The sequence below is a fragment of the Apteryx rowi genome, unplaced genomic scaffold (assembly GCF_003343035.1).
Source record: "Apteryx rowi isolate R43461 unplaced genomic scaffold, aptRow1 scaffold_33, whole genome shotgun sequence".
Classification (NCBI taxonomy): Eukaryota; Metazoa; Chordata; class Aves; order Apterygiformes; family Apterygidae; genus Apteryx; species Apteryx rowi.
In genome coordinates, this window is record NW_020449752.1 from 2485591 (window position 1) to 2501377 (window position 15787).

General features: G+C 47.6%; 1 protein-coding gene across 1 annotated transcript in view; it reads left to right on the forward strand.

Annotated features, from left to right (window-relative positions):
• Positions 1-15577, forward strand: part of SNX19 (sorting nexin 19) — a 29442-nt gene extending 13865 nt beyond the window's left edge. Inside the window, exons 9-12 of the mRNA XM_026071766.1 lie at positions 7516-7700; positions 8560-8647; positions 9322-12190; positions 13950-15577. Of these exons, the coding sequence (XP_025927551.1) occupies positions 7516-7700; positions 8560-8647; positions 9322-9457 (409 nt within the window). The 3' untranslated portion in view covers positions 9458-12190; positions 13950-15577. The remainder of the gene's footprint in view (positions 1-7515; positions 7701-8559; positions 8648-9321; positions 12191-13949) is intronic.
• The last annotated feature ends 210 nt before the right edge of the window (positions 15578-15787 follow it).

Genomic DNA, 15787 nt, shown 5'->3' on the forward strand with positions numbered 1-15787 from the left:
TTTGGATTTTTTTTCTGTTTTTCTTTCTCTCTCTCTCTCTCTCTCTCTCTCTCTCTCTCTCTCATTCCTTCTTGATCTTTGTGCCAAAAGAGCTGGCAAAAACAAAGACCCTTGGCAGCCTCCTTGACCCTCTTGACTTTAAAGTGCCACTGGCGTGTAAGGTGTTACCTGACTCTCCTAAATGTCCGTGAGTAAACCTGCCTGCTCCTGCAGCTCTGGGAGCACTGGGAGCATGCTGCCCACAGCGGCCTTCTGGCCTCCCCTCACCCTGGCCATCGGAGCCCCTCAGGCACGTGGGAGCAGTGTCCGGCCGCAGGGACGGTAGGTTAGGCCTCRTCTCGGTGCTGTATTGCACTGAGGGTTGGTGCAAAGCTGTGCTGTGCGTGTACACCACACTCGTGTCGCCCGGAGCTTGCCAAAAGCAATGGGATGGTGTCCTTGGGAAGGACATGGCTGTGCTTGGGCAGGTGTTTGCTGCAGAGATAAGTCCAGAGGCTCCTCTTTCCCGTTATCTCTGAAAAAGACATTAAAGCTGAGGGCCAGCTACTGCAACTCATGCTCTTCAGGAGCCAGGAGAAGCTGGGAAGGTTCATGCTAAAGCTGTTCCCAGCGCTGCGGTTCCCACTTTCCTTTGGCTTCGTAGCTGGCAGGTTGTACCACTCTGGGCTCCGAGCAGCACCTCCAAGTTTTGCTGGCAGAAGCAAGCTGCCAAAGCTGCAGTGTCAGAGCAGTTAGAGCAACTAAACCCACTCGCTGGTCTGGCTTGTTCCCTTGGGGAGCTGAYTTGGGCATGCTCGGTGAAGACTCTGCATCCGCGTGTCGAGGGGCCTTGCTGGCAAGCCCGAGTGCACGGCAGCAAGGCCCAGCCTCTCCCGCGGTGGTGCAAGTGCATGCGCCAGCCTGCAAGCCAGGAAGAGCGTTTCTGTACAGGGAAACCAACTTTATGGCATCTTCCTCCTTGTCTCCAAGTTTGGTTGTTTTTATTGTATCTGTTAGGAGCAGCAGAAATCGTGGGCCTGTGGCATGTCAGCAAAAGTGGTCTTCGGGACTGTGTGTCTGTGCGCGYGTGTGTGTGTAAAGTAAATAAAAATCAACTTGGATGTGGGCCTTGATTCAGTTGTCTCCAAGCACCTGGAAATTTTGGATCCCGCTTTGAATCTCTGTCCCAAACAATTTTTTTCCTCTTCTAGAAGCAGCGTTCTTCCAAAAGCAGCCGCTAGAATGAAGCGAGCACTCTGTGCTGCGATAACAATTGCAACATTATTTTAACTGCATCTCTTTCTTTTGAGTCTGTTTCAGCGATTAGATGTGTGCCAACTTTTTTTCCCAGATTAAAAAAAAAAAAAAAGTAACTTCCTATTTCAAATAGAGGAGACAAAGGAGAAAAGGATTGAAAGGAAATTATGTCTCCTCGTTGGTTTTAGTTTTCCCTGGCTTGTGAAGGGTTAATGGTGTTTTTATGTATTTTGATTCTGAAGTGGGCTAATGAAGCAATCTTCTCTGAGCAGGGCCTGGCTGAGACAGCCTGGCCTCTCCCTGGGGCACTGCTAAGAGCTTAATTGGCTCAATAAATACTCGATGAAGATGTTATCAAAAGCCGGGATGCTTTGTTAAAAATCAAGGATTTTTTGGGACAATTTTTTTTTTTTAATCGTGCAACTTTCTCCCCCTTCTCTGAGCCCCACAGTGTTGCAGGGAGATCTAACTCAAGTAAAGTAAAAACAGAGCGGAGCAGTTTGAGYAATTCACTGCAGGGAAAAGATGTTAGAGCTAGAGCCCTGCGTGTTTATGAGATTTCTGCTTGTCAGGTGTGTTTTGGAAGGAGCAGCACGTGCAGCGGCATGGAGCGATGCCCCCTGAGCTGAGCTGAGCATCGCCCCCCGTCCTCGCGCGGTGCTGGCACGGGCAAGCCCGATAAGCCAGGGTAAAGGCACGGCGGATGCAAATGCTGCCTAGGTGAGCGCCCCGCTGCTCCATGGGTTTTGCGCTTCCCGTGGTGTCGCTGCCCTCGGCGGAGCRCGGCGTGCTGCGCTTGGGAGGTGTGAAGCTGGCAAGACACTGTGTCGGAGGGGAAGGCGCTCAGCCTCGGGCCGCGGGGCTGCTGCCTCGCYGGTCAAACCCTTCGTTGCTGTGTGCTCGGGCAGGGGTACAGAACGCCTTGTTCGTGGCGTATACAATTGTAAATTTTTTATAGGGCAGCGGGAAAGGAACATTTCCAGTAAGGCGAGAGGATAGTTTACTTTTTGCGTGTGTGTTTTTGGCCAGGAATTTAAAAGGATGCTTCATATTCTTTGATTTATGGAGGACTTTCTTTTTTTCCTTTTTTTCCTTTTTTTTTTTTCTTTTCTTTCCTGTTTCCTTTCTCCACAAAGAGTTTACCAGTGGCCCRGACAAGTGTGGATTTGCTCTAAAGGTGTTTGAGCCAAGCATGCCAGCACAGAGCTGCACGTGTTTCTGCTGGTAGCTCTGCAGAGAAGGTGAACACGCGCTCTAGTAACAGGTGCTGAAGGCTGTGCCTGGGGGTGAAAGTCCTCCAATTCTCATTTTCCTTTCTTCTAACTGCCTGCTGCAGCTGGTTCTTTGCTTTATAGATTTTGCTTAGAAATGTTTTAACAGTCAAAGCACTGAAATGTTGCTCTTCCTAAGCCCTTGAGTAAGGATATTTTTGCAATTTGAGGTGCAATTTGRGGGGCAGTTACTGAGAAGGGAGGGATCGTCCAGCGATTTCAATGTCACCCTTTCTTGAGTTCATAAGAGGCAGATGCTTAAATGGCTTTTGCTTTTTCAGATGTTGCCATTTTCTTAAACTTCTCACTACCTTGGTCTCACAAGCCTTTTTTGACTTTCCAGTTAGCAGTGCTCTGTTAACTGACTTCGGGGAAACAGAGGCTTTGTTCTGGGGTGAAGTGATTGTGAGAAGAAAGCACTGGGTGCTGAGGTTGGCTTGCTACTTCTGTGCACAGACCATGTATAGTTATAGAGCTGTAGGTATTTRTGCAGTTGAAGTGGACTAAAGGTTCTCCAATATTTCTCTTCTTTCTAAGGCAGGTTACAGTTTGTGCTTACCTGAATCCGTAAAATTACCAGTACCGGAGGAAGTACAGTTGCTGTTGTTTCAGGTCTTAATCGTGATCAGCATTAGATATTTTTCTGACTATCTAACGAAACTATTCYTCTTTTCAAATGAACTGGGCAGTTCTTGTCCTAACCTTCAGGGACAAGAAGAGCAGAGGTTTACCAGCTTGTAGTAGCTTTTTACAAATTTGAATGCTATCACATCTGCCTGTCCATTCCAGCTCTTTGCATCTGCAGGTGAACCCTCTGGCAGGTCCACCTAAGTCCCCAGCTTGCAGGAGCYAGGTAAACTCAGGTCTGCACACTTCATTTTTTTACGCTGTTGACGCTCAGTCCGTCTTTACCATAGGCTGTTCCATATCAGCWGCCCGTGTTGTTTTAGGTGGCAGAAGAGGGCCAAGGTATGTGCCACCCAGGCCTTGTTTCTCATTCCCAGGACACTTCTGCTGTTCTCATCTTATAGGGCCCCTTCAGCTGACCTTGGAGTTCCAGCTTAAGCCATGGCATTAAATCAGCTCTTTTTTAGCAGCCATTTCATTCCTCCATCAGCAGCTATTTCAAACAGAGGGCCCTTACGGCATGGGCAAGTTATGCACCTCCAGACAAACGGCCAGGGCCTCGTAGCCTCTGCAGTCTGTCTTTCTGCATTGGGCATTATCACAACRTTTGAAGGTCTGAGTCCAGGAGGTCAGTTCCTGTCTATTTCTGGTCTCTGCTGAAGTGTAAGGAGATGGTTTAATAATGGGCTTGTTTTTCTTCCTTTCCCATTAAGGCTGTTTCTTCATGAAATACCAGAGCAGAAATAGGAGCTTATCAGCCATCCGAAGAAAAGCCAGCTCTTTTTGTGTTTCATAAAGGATTTGTTTCTACSTGGGAGTAGGGGTGTGTGTGTTTGATGTGTATATGTATCTGAAGTGCTTAGTCCTTTAATACTACAAAAAACGATCTGTGAATCAGGTGCTGGTGAAGGTCAGCTTTGGACCCGCACATGTTTGAAGTTCCTGTACAAGAAGTGTGAACTGTTCATTCTGATCCAGCACTGGTGCAGACTTAGCGCAGCAAGTCCGCCCACTAGAAGGCCAATTTGCCRTAGAAATCTGGGTTTGAATCAGGTAGAATTTTTCCGTAAAAAAATTTATGACCCTCCTTAAATTGCAGCTACAGTTTTCAGAGCTGCGGAATTTTTTTGCTCTTTGCTGTTTAACCATTGTTTGTGCCTGCACTTCTGTTTCTTGCGCAAATGTAGTGTGCATCCCTGAAAACAGGTGTTACTAGTGGTTTCATCAGGAGCAGGTTCAGAGTGCTGTGAGAGCACTAACTGATAGGAGTAAGGAAGAAAATTCTGCATGGACGGGTCACTGTGCGTTGGTATTTTCTCTTGGAGCATCCAAGAGCATCAGCCACTTTACCRGGGAGGATGCTGAGCTAGATGGACCCATCTGACTTTCCTCTCTTTCCCAGGGATTTTAGGATGGATCCACACATTGATAGACTGGCAAAAGGGAACCCTGCGCCCAGTACCTTAGTCCTCCTTCCTTCTGCCACCCAGCTTTGCTCTTTCTTTCTTCTTGTCCTTTTACTGTCTAGTTTATTCTTTTTTGTGCCCTGTGGTTTTGAGTTCTTTCTTCCTCCTTCCTGGCAATGGGGTTGGCATTGACCATAAAATGCTCAGAGTGTGAATATTCTGCCCTCTGAGCACCTCCCTGTAAGCAAGTCGCATCATCTCAGGAGTTTGCACGGAGCTGTAGCAAGCAGTGGTGCAGGGGGAGCCCAACAGGTCGGGTGGTTCTCAGATCTTGTCGTTCACTGCCCAGAGTTGGAAGGCAGAGAGCTGAAGAGTCCTGAACTGAGTAAAAAATCCCTCAACTGTGTTGTGCAATTGCCAGAACGAAGACCTGTAACCACTTGCATGATCAAAATGTCTGGACGTGTGATAAGTTTTATAGGTGTTACTGTTAGGCCTTGTTGCCTAGTTTTGGGGACTTTATGGAAATAACTGAGCTAAAAATGGCTAAGTTGTTTGTATTGGGCCTTCCAGCATCCATCACTTCTCAGTCCTCTTTTGAGCTGTCTGGAAATGTGTGTGGTCTTCCCTAAGTTCAGCTCTCACTCTTTGCACTATTTGCTTAGAATTTTACTATTTTAGGAGCACTCTGAGAAAAAGTAAGTTTGTTCTTTGCTTTTTGCAGCCTTTTAAAGGACAATAAATGACTATTGGTGAGATAAATTTGAAGTCAGCATTCAATATGATATCCCTAGGTGCAGTCTTGTATTGTTTGGAGCTCTGTCCCCAAGTCTCTGAACTTCTGTTGCCTGCCAGACACTTTCTCAATTAGGAAAGCAGATTGTATTTGAAAGCATGTTAATGAAAGTTCTTGTCCCTAGAGGAGCCACAGTTTAACACCTTGATAATTTGGTTGGAGATGGCTGGAGGATTTAACATGATCCACTTGCAAGATTTTCCAAGATGTTAAACTGCTGATAGCTAGAGATAAAAATTCATCTAAACCATTGTATTTCAAACATGGCTTTTTCCTCAGGCAAGACAATGTTGAGACACTTTTGCCCTCTAATACTGGCAGAAATTACGCTTTTGATCTCTGGCACAATTTCCTACCCAACATCTGTACTTGCAGTCCCTGGCGAGGCTGAGTGTGAAGGCCGCATCTCTCCATCTCCAGYGCTGTTTCTAATATCGCACACAAGTACCAGGAGCATTTGCCTGTGCTACAGTAACACCTTAACCTGAGAGACCTAACAGGCCTTACTGCTGCAATGCACCAAGACTGGCTTCGTGTTTTTGAACCGTCTTTGCTTTTGCAGCTAGTCTTTCCTGGGCGTGCATTTTGGAAAGCGCCTAAAAACCTGTAGCTAGGCACCTTGTTTCAGGCTGACGAAGGGAGCGGCATATTGCAGCCCTGTCCCCTGATGATGGCAACCTGACGTTCTTTTGCCCTGGGTTACCTTCAGGTGTTTCTATTCCTGATGCTCTGCTTGTGCTGCCCCAGTTGTGTGGGGAAAGAAGACCTTGGCCCGAATGCCTAGCCTGAGAAGAATGCAGACAGTCTGGCAGAGCGCAGGTTAAATAAAGTTTGCCTTGGCAGGGCCTGTGCTCTTGGATGTACTGTGAGCTGCCGGGGCGTAGTGGTGACGGAATTGCAAGCACGAACGCCAGCTGCCAAGTGGAACGGGTCTCTTGGCCCTGCTCGTGGACTCCTCTCCTCAGGGGCTCTTGAAGTACTGGCGAAACCGCAAGCTTTCTCCCTTTTCTCCATCAGCCTCCCACTGATGAGGACTGAGGTCCTATGAGGCTGTCCATTCCCCAGCAGCAGGGTGGGCTGGCTCCATCAATGTGTGGCCAAGTCAGTGGACACCCTCCTGTTGACCTTGGTGGCATCAGGGGTTTGGCTGTTGACCCCTCATCATTCTGGGGGTAAGCTTTTAGGCGGTGGTGAGTTTCGACTGACAGCCATGGCTTTTGCTATTATATGGGAAAGTGATTTAACATCTTGGAAAGAGGGTCTGCATGATTGATTTAGAAACTTTCCCTGGCCAGCCTGGGTGGTGGCGACAAATCTTCCCCACGTGGACTGCAAACGGCTCCAAGCCCTTATGTGGAGTGGCATTCCTGTGGCCACAGCCTCGGGATTTGCAGGTTGTTACCGTATAAAGGGCACAGTCTTGGCCCAGCAGGAGGGCCAACAAGCAGTTTTATTGGCAGGTACATAACTTTCCTTTTAATAGATGTGCAGAACAGGGCTTTGGATGGGAGCCGTGATGATTTCATTGCCTGCCACTGGTGGACGGAGCAGGGCTGGACAGCAGGGAAGCAAGGAGCTGAGAGGAGTGCAAAGCAGCAGGGTATTCGTGCCTTGTCACCCTGGGAGTGTGATTTTTGTCTCCAGGCGAGACACCGTTGACTCCCCTTCTGTAGCAGAGGGGCTGGTGGGGAGAACACTGGTTGGCAGACCACATTGATTCATGTCCTTGCAGTCAGTCATAGGGGCCATTGTAGAGTTAAAACACCAGGTTTGGAGCAAGGAGCTCTGCCTCAGCTCTTGTCTGACTCTGTGTGACCATTAGGACTATGTCACTTAAGAGATTAAGGCCAGTCATATCCCTTAGGTATGTTGCCTCTGGGGACCAGTTACTCCTTTGATTACCAGTGGGCAGCAGGGAGATGAGGCTTTTCATGGCTCTTGCTTCTCCTCTGTGATTTCACATATGTGTTTGTAAGATGGGGAATTTTTGCCTACTCCTGGTGTACAGGGAAGTTTGGCTAATTAATACTTGTGAAAATGTTTGATGTCCATGCTTGAAAGCTGCATGTTAACTTACCCAGCAAGCTCATTCCCCTCTAGAGCTTCTGATGGGTGAAAAGCTCCTGAGCTAGTAGCAACTCTGGCTTTGCCCGACCTTTCTCTCTCTCTGTGCCCACAGGTGGCTGGAAGTCCAGGTGATTAACCTGACCTGCACCCAGCGTTGGGTCCAGTACCTCCAGTTGCTTCAGGAATCCATCTGGCCCGGAGGAGTTTTACCAGCTGTGCCTAAACCAGTCAGGACGCAGGAGCAGAAGAAAGCAGCAGCAGAGCAGGCCTTGCAGAGCTTGATGGGACTCTTACCTGGTAAGTGTGTCCCAGAGAAAGGAGCAAGGCAGAGGCTGGGGAACCCTCCAGAGTGTTGTCATCTCTGGAAATAGGGTTACAAACAGTGATGGAGCCTGCTTGTGCCAAGGCACTGGGAAATGTTCGTGACTTTGGGGGTTTGAATGGTCTGTATGACACTTCCTTTAGCAAAAGCCACAGAGTTCCCCAGTTCTTTAGACTGTTTGCATAAGCATTCAGACAGCAGCACAGCTCCAAGGGAGAAAAGATGCGTTTTTTGGTGGTTCCAAGATACAGGCTGCCACGTGTTCTGTGGTTAGTGGTGACAGTTCAGCTGGTGGTGCGTTCTGTTCCTGCTGAGCTGCACTCTAACAAGGCAGGGCTCAGGAAAGCCAGTGCCATGCTGTGCTTTCACCTGCTGCCAAAGGTACCATTGCTGAGAAGAGTCGGAAGGCAAAGCCTTTGGTTGCTTGCTGTAAAGATGAGAGAGTGGCTTTTCCACTGACTGAAATCATTAGCCCAGCTGCATTGGATTTCCCTCTGCTGAAGTTTGACATGGGGACCTTTGGCATTAAAGCAGCTGCTGCCTAATCCGTATGAGCGCAGTTTGAACTTTAACTCTGTGCTGTAGCATAAGGGGCCCTTACTATGCCTTTGGGAGGAAAAAGTGCTACTTGTACAGGCCCTTCCAGGCTGGAACCCTTTCCTTTTGTTCAGTTCTGTACCTGACTGTTCTCTCATGTGGTTATGTTGGGCACGAGGTGCCCTGGACTCAGAGTACCATCATAAACATCTATTTACCCCCACTGGGAGAAGGTTGACCCTGTTTTACTACAGTGGAAATGTGCTGTTCCTCAAGGTTTGTCTCTGTTGTTAACAGAAGTGATCCAAGAAATCCTGGGAACTAGTAAATGTCGCCTGAGCTGGAACCTGGTACTGGAGTCGCTGGGTCAGCCTGTCATAAACAGGTATGTCTGATTATAGTCTCCTTAGCTTGGTAGCCTTTGTAATAGGGTCTGTAAGCTATGCTCAGGGCCACGTTGTGACAGATTCACACTGCCAGGTTCTTGGCACAGAATATATCTGGCTAATTTTCCTAGACTCCATATACCACCAAAGGGAATCTGAGGTGCTGCTTATGAACATGCATGTCCAAGACCTCACTCCATCTGGATACCCTTGACCCAATCAAGTGAATTATGTCATTGGGCCTGCTGAGGCTGTAGGTGTCACAGGAGGAACGAAAACCAAATCCTGATTTGACTCATTGTTTTTTTAGAAGAACTCAGATATATGTGTGTGTAGATGGGTGGTTATCTGCTTATCCAATGCTGTGTTTTCAGAAAGCAATATTTTTGTGATTAACTGTAGAGAAATACATGTGCCACCTCACTCCAGCAAATGCATTTGTACCTGCTATGCTGCTCAGCAGCTTCAAACACCCACTGGTTTGGAGGGGAAAAAACCTGAACCATCCAGTGAAACATTTTTTTCTAGGGTATGAGATCTTTTGTCTGGCCATCCCCTGATGGCAGTCAGAATACTTCTTCCTTGCCTGAGCTTTGGCGTCTGTGTTTCCAGAGCTATCTCCCAACTCTGCTGCACCCTGACCAGCCTAAGCTTTCTCTTCTCTCCATTTCAGGCACCTGGTTTTCTGCCTCTTGGACATTCTGCTGGAGTTCTTGGTTCTGAAGGACTCCAGCGATGAGCTTGAGACAACAGCTGTTGCACCGTCTGCCTCTAGCAGCCTGGAGAAAGCAGGCATGTCAGCACATTAACCAGGGCTGGTGTAGCCAACAGTGAAGAAGAGCAGAAGCCACAGGCGTAGGATGATTGATCTCTTTTCAGCGTTTGCTGAGCCCGTCTGGGAGCTTCTTGTAAAGCATTTCTCCAGCCAGTGCTAAATGAGGCTTCTTCCAGGCTTCTCTGTTTTGCCTGTGCAATAGATTAAAGCCAGTGTCAGTGGCTGGAGATATTTTTCTACCATAGTGTCTGTTCCATTGCTGACATGATGGAGAGCCTGAATGGAAGATGTCTGACTTCTGCTGAGCTGGACAGTCTGAGAAGGACCTGCGGGCTGGCCACAAACCTCCTTTGGATGTCGTTTTGTGTCCCATGTGTCTGAACATCCCAAACAGATAAAAGTTGATGGCACATAAGCTTTGCTGCTGTGGCCTCAAGCTCTGTCTGGCACTGACATACAGAGATATGATATGACAGTATCTTCRTGGAAGATGTTTCTCCAGGACAGGTGAAGAGAGGACCAAATGCTGTCCTTGCTTCCTCTAAGCAGCCTGCCCTGTGCCTGTCTTGTTCCCTCTGTTTTACCAGAAGGAAAGCGAGGAAAAAATGGAGCATGATGATGCGATGATAGCCTCAAGTCAGTCAGGAATCCATCCCTCTGCCCAACTACCTGGCAAGTCCAAAGGGATGCAGGAATCAAAGCTGCTGTCCTGCCTTAGGGACACGGATGAGCTGCCTCCCCCTGCCACTGCTCCAGTGTGGTGGTGTTCTGGCATTTTTTGGCTGCCTAAATAGAAGGAGGCAAGTAGGGTAAACTGGTCTGAAAAACAGGACTATCCCCAGGCTTAAAGAGGAACAGTGGCTTAGGTGGACCTAAGGATTGCCCTGTATTTTGCCTGCTGAGCCATGTTTTAGTCCCAGAGGCTCTCACCCAGAAGGCATGGCAGAAAATGAACTGGCTCATGCGTGACACATAGCAAGTAAATTGGCTTCCATGCAAAAGCACTTGTCACAACAAGCTCTTGGAGAGGAGTGAACACCTCTGAGCCCTTGAGGAATATTGGACACATCTCATGGGCAGCCTGTGGGCTGGACCACCACAGCTGGTTTGAAAGCACCACCTTAATTCTGCTGTTGATTGCTATTTCACCATGTTTTCATTTGCTATGCCTACTGTTATAGCAGTTGAGTGCAGAGTGCTCTAGAAAGCTTGTAAGGTCACACCATCCAGTACAGAATGGCATGTCTGTCTGACATCCAAGAACATCCAAGATTTCAGTGGTTTTGCAAGCTTACATTGCCTAGCTGTCAAATATGTAGCAGAGCAGATGGACAAGGAGAATACGCACCAACAGATCTGTTTGTATTACTTCCAGGGTGCAGATCGTCAAACTGACCAGCACTGGACTTTATTGTTTACTGCTTCCTGGCATTTGCTACAGGTGAAAGCACTTTAGAAGACCCAGCAAGAGAGAAGTGCGCAGGATCATAGCTAGTTTTGATGCTACAGTACCAAATGGTGCAGTTCATACAGCCTGCTGTTCCGTGGAGCTGGAGCTGGATACTCAGYGGCGTGTTTGGAGAGAAGGCTGCGTACCTCCAGCATGCCTACTATTGAGAGCACAGGCTCTGCTCTTTCCAGAGGCAGCTGCTTAATAATGGACACGTGTGTGTGCTTCTTCACGCTTCTGTTGTTTGTGTGAGATGTGTGGTAAATACTGGGAAGGATTAGATTACTGCCAGCAAGTATATTTTTAGGGAGCTCCAAGGACATCCCAAGACCAGGCAGAATCCAGTGAAATGAAGCAAAGCAGTCTTTACTTTCATTATCAGAGCAATTTCTCAACAATGACTCTTCTGAGAGAGTAGACTTGCCTCCTGCTTGGAAAAGGGGAGAGCATGTGTGTTGAGTAGCTTAGGAGCAGATTAGGCAAAGCGCTGGAGAATGTTTTATATGGGGCTAATCCCTAATGGCCAAGGAGTAGCCTGGGAGGTAGGGCTCCCATATGTCCATAGGCCCAACATCCACGTAGAGCCCCCATTTACCCTCTCTTTTACTACCAGGCTCCTGTTTTCTTTCTTTTTCCTGTGACTTACATTTATTACGTCACTTGTCCTGACAGGAGTGGAAGAGGCAGGAGGAAAAGGAGCCATCAGCCAGGGACAATACAGCAAAGCCCTGTATTGTGATTGGTGGCTTCCCAGATGTTCTTGGTGTGCTTGCTTGCAATTGCTTCCTCATTGACTTTATAGTTTTGGAGGCCAGAGATTGTAGTCTGTCATTGATTAGGAATATCATTAAAAAACTGTTTGCTGAGAAGGATCATTCAGAGATGGACTGCACTGCCCGCTCCACATGAGGTCAGAAGTCTAACCCAGGCCTTGCAGACACTGGATATGGCGTTGGAAGGATGAGCTTCCGCTTCTCGTTCTCCAGGAAGGCTCTAATATCCCTGCCTTTAACCCTGACCTCTGACATTACGCAAATGACTCAATATTCATTCCTCCTGATGGAAATAATTTGTGATTTCCGCTGGCGGGCTCCGAGGAGCATAGCTTGAGAGCCGGCACTTAGCTGGAATGCTGTGACAATGATTTGCAGTTGTACCAGACAACCACTTTGTGCGCGTACTCCTCTGCACCTTTCGTGCAAGGGCCTTGAAGCATGCGTTTTGCAGGCTTGAATTAACTTCCAGAACTTGCTCACGTGGCAAAGTAGCAGCATCTCTTCTGTGTTTACGTTGGAGGAGCTGGGGCGGAGAGATGAAGTGAGTTTACGAAGTGCATGCACTTCAAGTCAGCGGCAGAGTCAGGAGCAGACCCCAGCAGTTTGGATTGAGAAATCTTTGTTTTAATCTCCAGAACCCCCTTTCTTTTCTTAGAGCAAGGAAAACAGAAACCAGGATTCCTGGAGCCCTTTCTCATGCTCTTACTGGCTAGACTTCAAGCTCCCGTTCTCTCCTTCGTAGATCTTAGGCTATTCTCACAGCTGAGAAGAAGCTGCCCAGGAACAGCATAGGAACAAGTACCCCCTCTCTGTATCTTGTTGTTAAGGAGTATAAAACCCATTAAGAAGTTAAGAATTTTTTTTTTATCTTAACGTCAGTTCTTTGCTCTGCTAGAATTTTCAGATTAAATTGAGCACAACAGTGGCAAAGGCAAACTTCTGCATTCAGGTGGGCTGAAAGTTTATTTCCTCTGGACTATGACTGAAAGCATTGCTTTGGTAAAACAAACAGAGCCCACAAAAAAACTAACTCACTCTGTGTCTCTAATACTCCCAGCAAGCTCCCTTTTCTGCAGGAATTTGTTTAGAAGGCTTGAGCCGCCTCTTACTAAAGGGAGGCTGGTGAGAGCAGCCAGATATAATWTGTCAACAAAAAGCCTTGCAGATCTCTGACGTCGTATTAGATACAGAGCAGCACATGGTTCAGGTGCTCTTTAGAAAGGGTGAGTCCCTTGAATGTGTAAAATGAATTGAAGCAGAGACCAGCGTGGTCCTGGGTGTATGTCCTATTGGAGATGCACGATCTGCCTCCAGCCCATCACCAAATGCCTGTTTGGCTTGGAGGAAAGCATTTCATTTCTCTCTGCCTCAGTTTTCCTTGGCATTGGCTAATTAGAGTCTAAGCCCCCTGCGAGCAGGGTCTGCTTATGTGGGTGTGCAGCACTGAGCATGGTGTTACAGAGCTTCAGGACACCACCATAAGCTAAATAATGGTTCCTKTGCTGAGCCAGAGCTTGTTTTTCAATTTTCAGGAAAAAAGAGTGTAACCTTGTGCTGACTCCCTGTCATCTTTCCTGTATTCAAATCTCTGTGTCAGCTATTTGTGGGTCCTGCCATTCAAATTTGTGTAGAGCAGTGCTGTCCTGAGAACCTGTTTTGTTGTCAACGGGGAACAAACTGGTGCTCCAAAATACTCGTGACTTCTGCTCTGACTGTGTACAATAATACCCCATCTCAAACATAATTCTGCGTTTGGATTTAAAATTGAACCTTGACAAGAAACGGCCTGTCAGACAGCCCGTACAAAGAAAAGAGCAAGCAGGGGAGAGGCAAAAAAGCCCAGGACGGGGTGGGAAGTAGGGGGTTGGCTCCTTTATCAGTCGTGCTTGGAGGAAAATCTGTGTTTATGGTGGAATCCAGGAACTTTCAGTAGTGTGGAACGGCCAACTTTTGTACCGCCCTTTGGCTAGAAAACCTGACACTGGTTAGCGGTGGTCACAGCCTGCGCAGGACAGAAATAGCTTAAAGGGCAGGTTGTCATCTCCTCGGGTGTTAATGGTGTCCCAAGATGCAGGGTGGTGGCAGTGAATCTGGGACAGTGGTTTGCCCTAGCACACGGGTGGCAATAGCAGGAGTGACAGCAACTGCAGTCCAGGTGGGGAGTGGGGGGGGGTTAGCTGTTAAGGTAGGCAGCTTCAGAGCCCGGGCTTGCAACTTGGTCAGAGAGAGGGACAGTTCTCCCATCTCTGGTGCCATCAGCCTTGCTTCTCTCTCCCTGATAAGCCAACTTCTTGATTTAGGATTTCCAGTGAGCATGGAACCAGGGAACCAGAGAAGCAGTTTGGAACGCTTCTGGAAGAAAATATGAAAGACACCCAGATATGCATGGTCGTGCAGACCTATCTCCACATTCCTTGAGCTCTGCTGTGTAGGAAGTTCACCTTGATATCAATCCTGCAGGAGGAAGGCTGGTAAGCTATAAGGAAACAGGAGAGTATGTCTCAAAAAGAAAAAATTCCATGTGAAAGTTGAAATATTATGTTGGGAAAAAAATGGAGGAGGAAAAACTTGATACAGGGAATGCTTGGGTCATGTATTATTCTAGATTAGCTCTGCCACAGGAAGATCCTGAATGCCCTATGAAATCCATTACCTACAAGCCAGTGAACATTTGTATAGCACATGATGCAGGGATCATAGCTGAAGCCAAGTTCCCCTCTATAATATCCACCCCAGGGTAGATTGGTCCCTTTCCAGTGTCAACAGCCGGAGSATTAAGCATTTATCTCTGCAGAACAGTGGATAATTAATACCAGATCGAACTAGGGTACACTTGAGAGAACTTGCTTGTGACTGTAGTTGTGRCTGAGTGTGGCTTTACTCCTGCAGGCGAGTTGGGGGAGTGGGACAGGGTTTAGCCCGTACCGTGCGGGCAGGCGTTGTYTCTCTGATGCGTGCCTCGTAGCAGAGCGAGGCTGAGGGCGAGCTCTCTAGTTATGGCCCCAGGCAGTAGGCAGTAGGGCCGGAAACTCATCAGGARACCTTTCCTTCTAGCAAAGCTTTGGAAGATTAGAATCAGGATGCTGTGATTTGCCRTATTTTGGACTTAAATGTAAAATCCAGGTTTTGGCACTTCTGTCTTTCTTGAAATAAATTAATGCCATTATCCTGGCCACATTCCAGTTCAGGTAATTGTRTTCTTCCTACCTTAATGCTACTCCAGCCCCCTGTCTCCACTGGATATGCAAAACTCTAATTCCTGTCTGGAACTTGCTTATTGTGTTACAATTTTTTTTTTTTTTCCTCTGAGCGCAACTTGTGCAGAGAGGGCTAGCCAGTCTCCTAACGCTATGCTAAGCTGCTAAAATAGTCGAGAGAACCTGCCTTAGACATTAGACTGTGCCTAATGGTGTCCCGGAGCATCTATCCTGACTTGTAAGCTTGTTGAGCTGAGAAAGGGGGTAACAAATAATTACAGCAAATGCTACAACCCTATTCAACGCGTAGTGGACTGGCTAGAAACCCACTACTTTCTTCTCAGAGTGCTGGTGAATGTGTTAATGGGAGGAAACTTGTGATTCCTGGCTTCTTCTTTTACCTTCCTGTGTTACTATTTCTTCAAAGATGTTGAAGACTRAAGCATGTGCTTACAAGTAGGCAGGGAGAAGAGTCCTTACGCCTTCAAGGGGAATACTGGCAGTGTTCGAACATAAATATGTGCCAACCTCTAAGCATCAGGCCCTGCTAATCTACTGGGGTAGTARTGGTTAGCATCCAGCCTCCCGAAACCCTGTGTCTTGTGATACATGAGCAATACTAAAAGCTGGCTTTGAGCATCCGGTTTCCTTTTTAGAGTGCAGTTTGCTTGTCCACGTTGGTGGCTCGTTGGCCTTTACATCCTCTGCAATTGGTGCATTGGGTTTTTTCTTCCCCCTTTTTTTTTTTCTTCTTTAAAAAGTATTTAAAGTCGCCTTCCTTCCTTACCCTTTCAATTACACTCTCTTCATCTCCTGGCCTCGCTGAGCGGCTGAAAAGGTTGCTCAAGCAGTACTTGAGGAGAGCGTCCCAGAATTCAGCATACTTCCTTCCTGTTCCCAGGCCTCTTTGCTCCTCCATGGCCCTCAAGGACAAGGGGGTT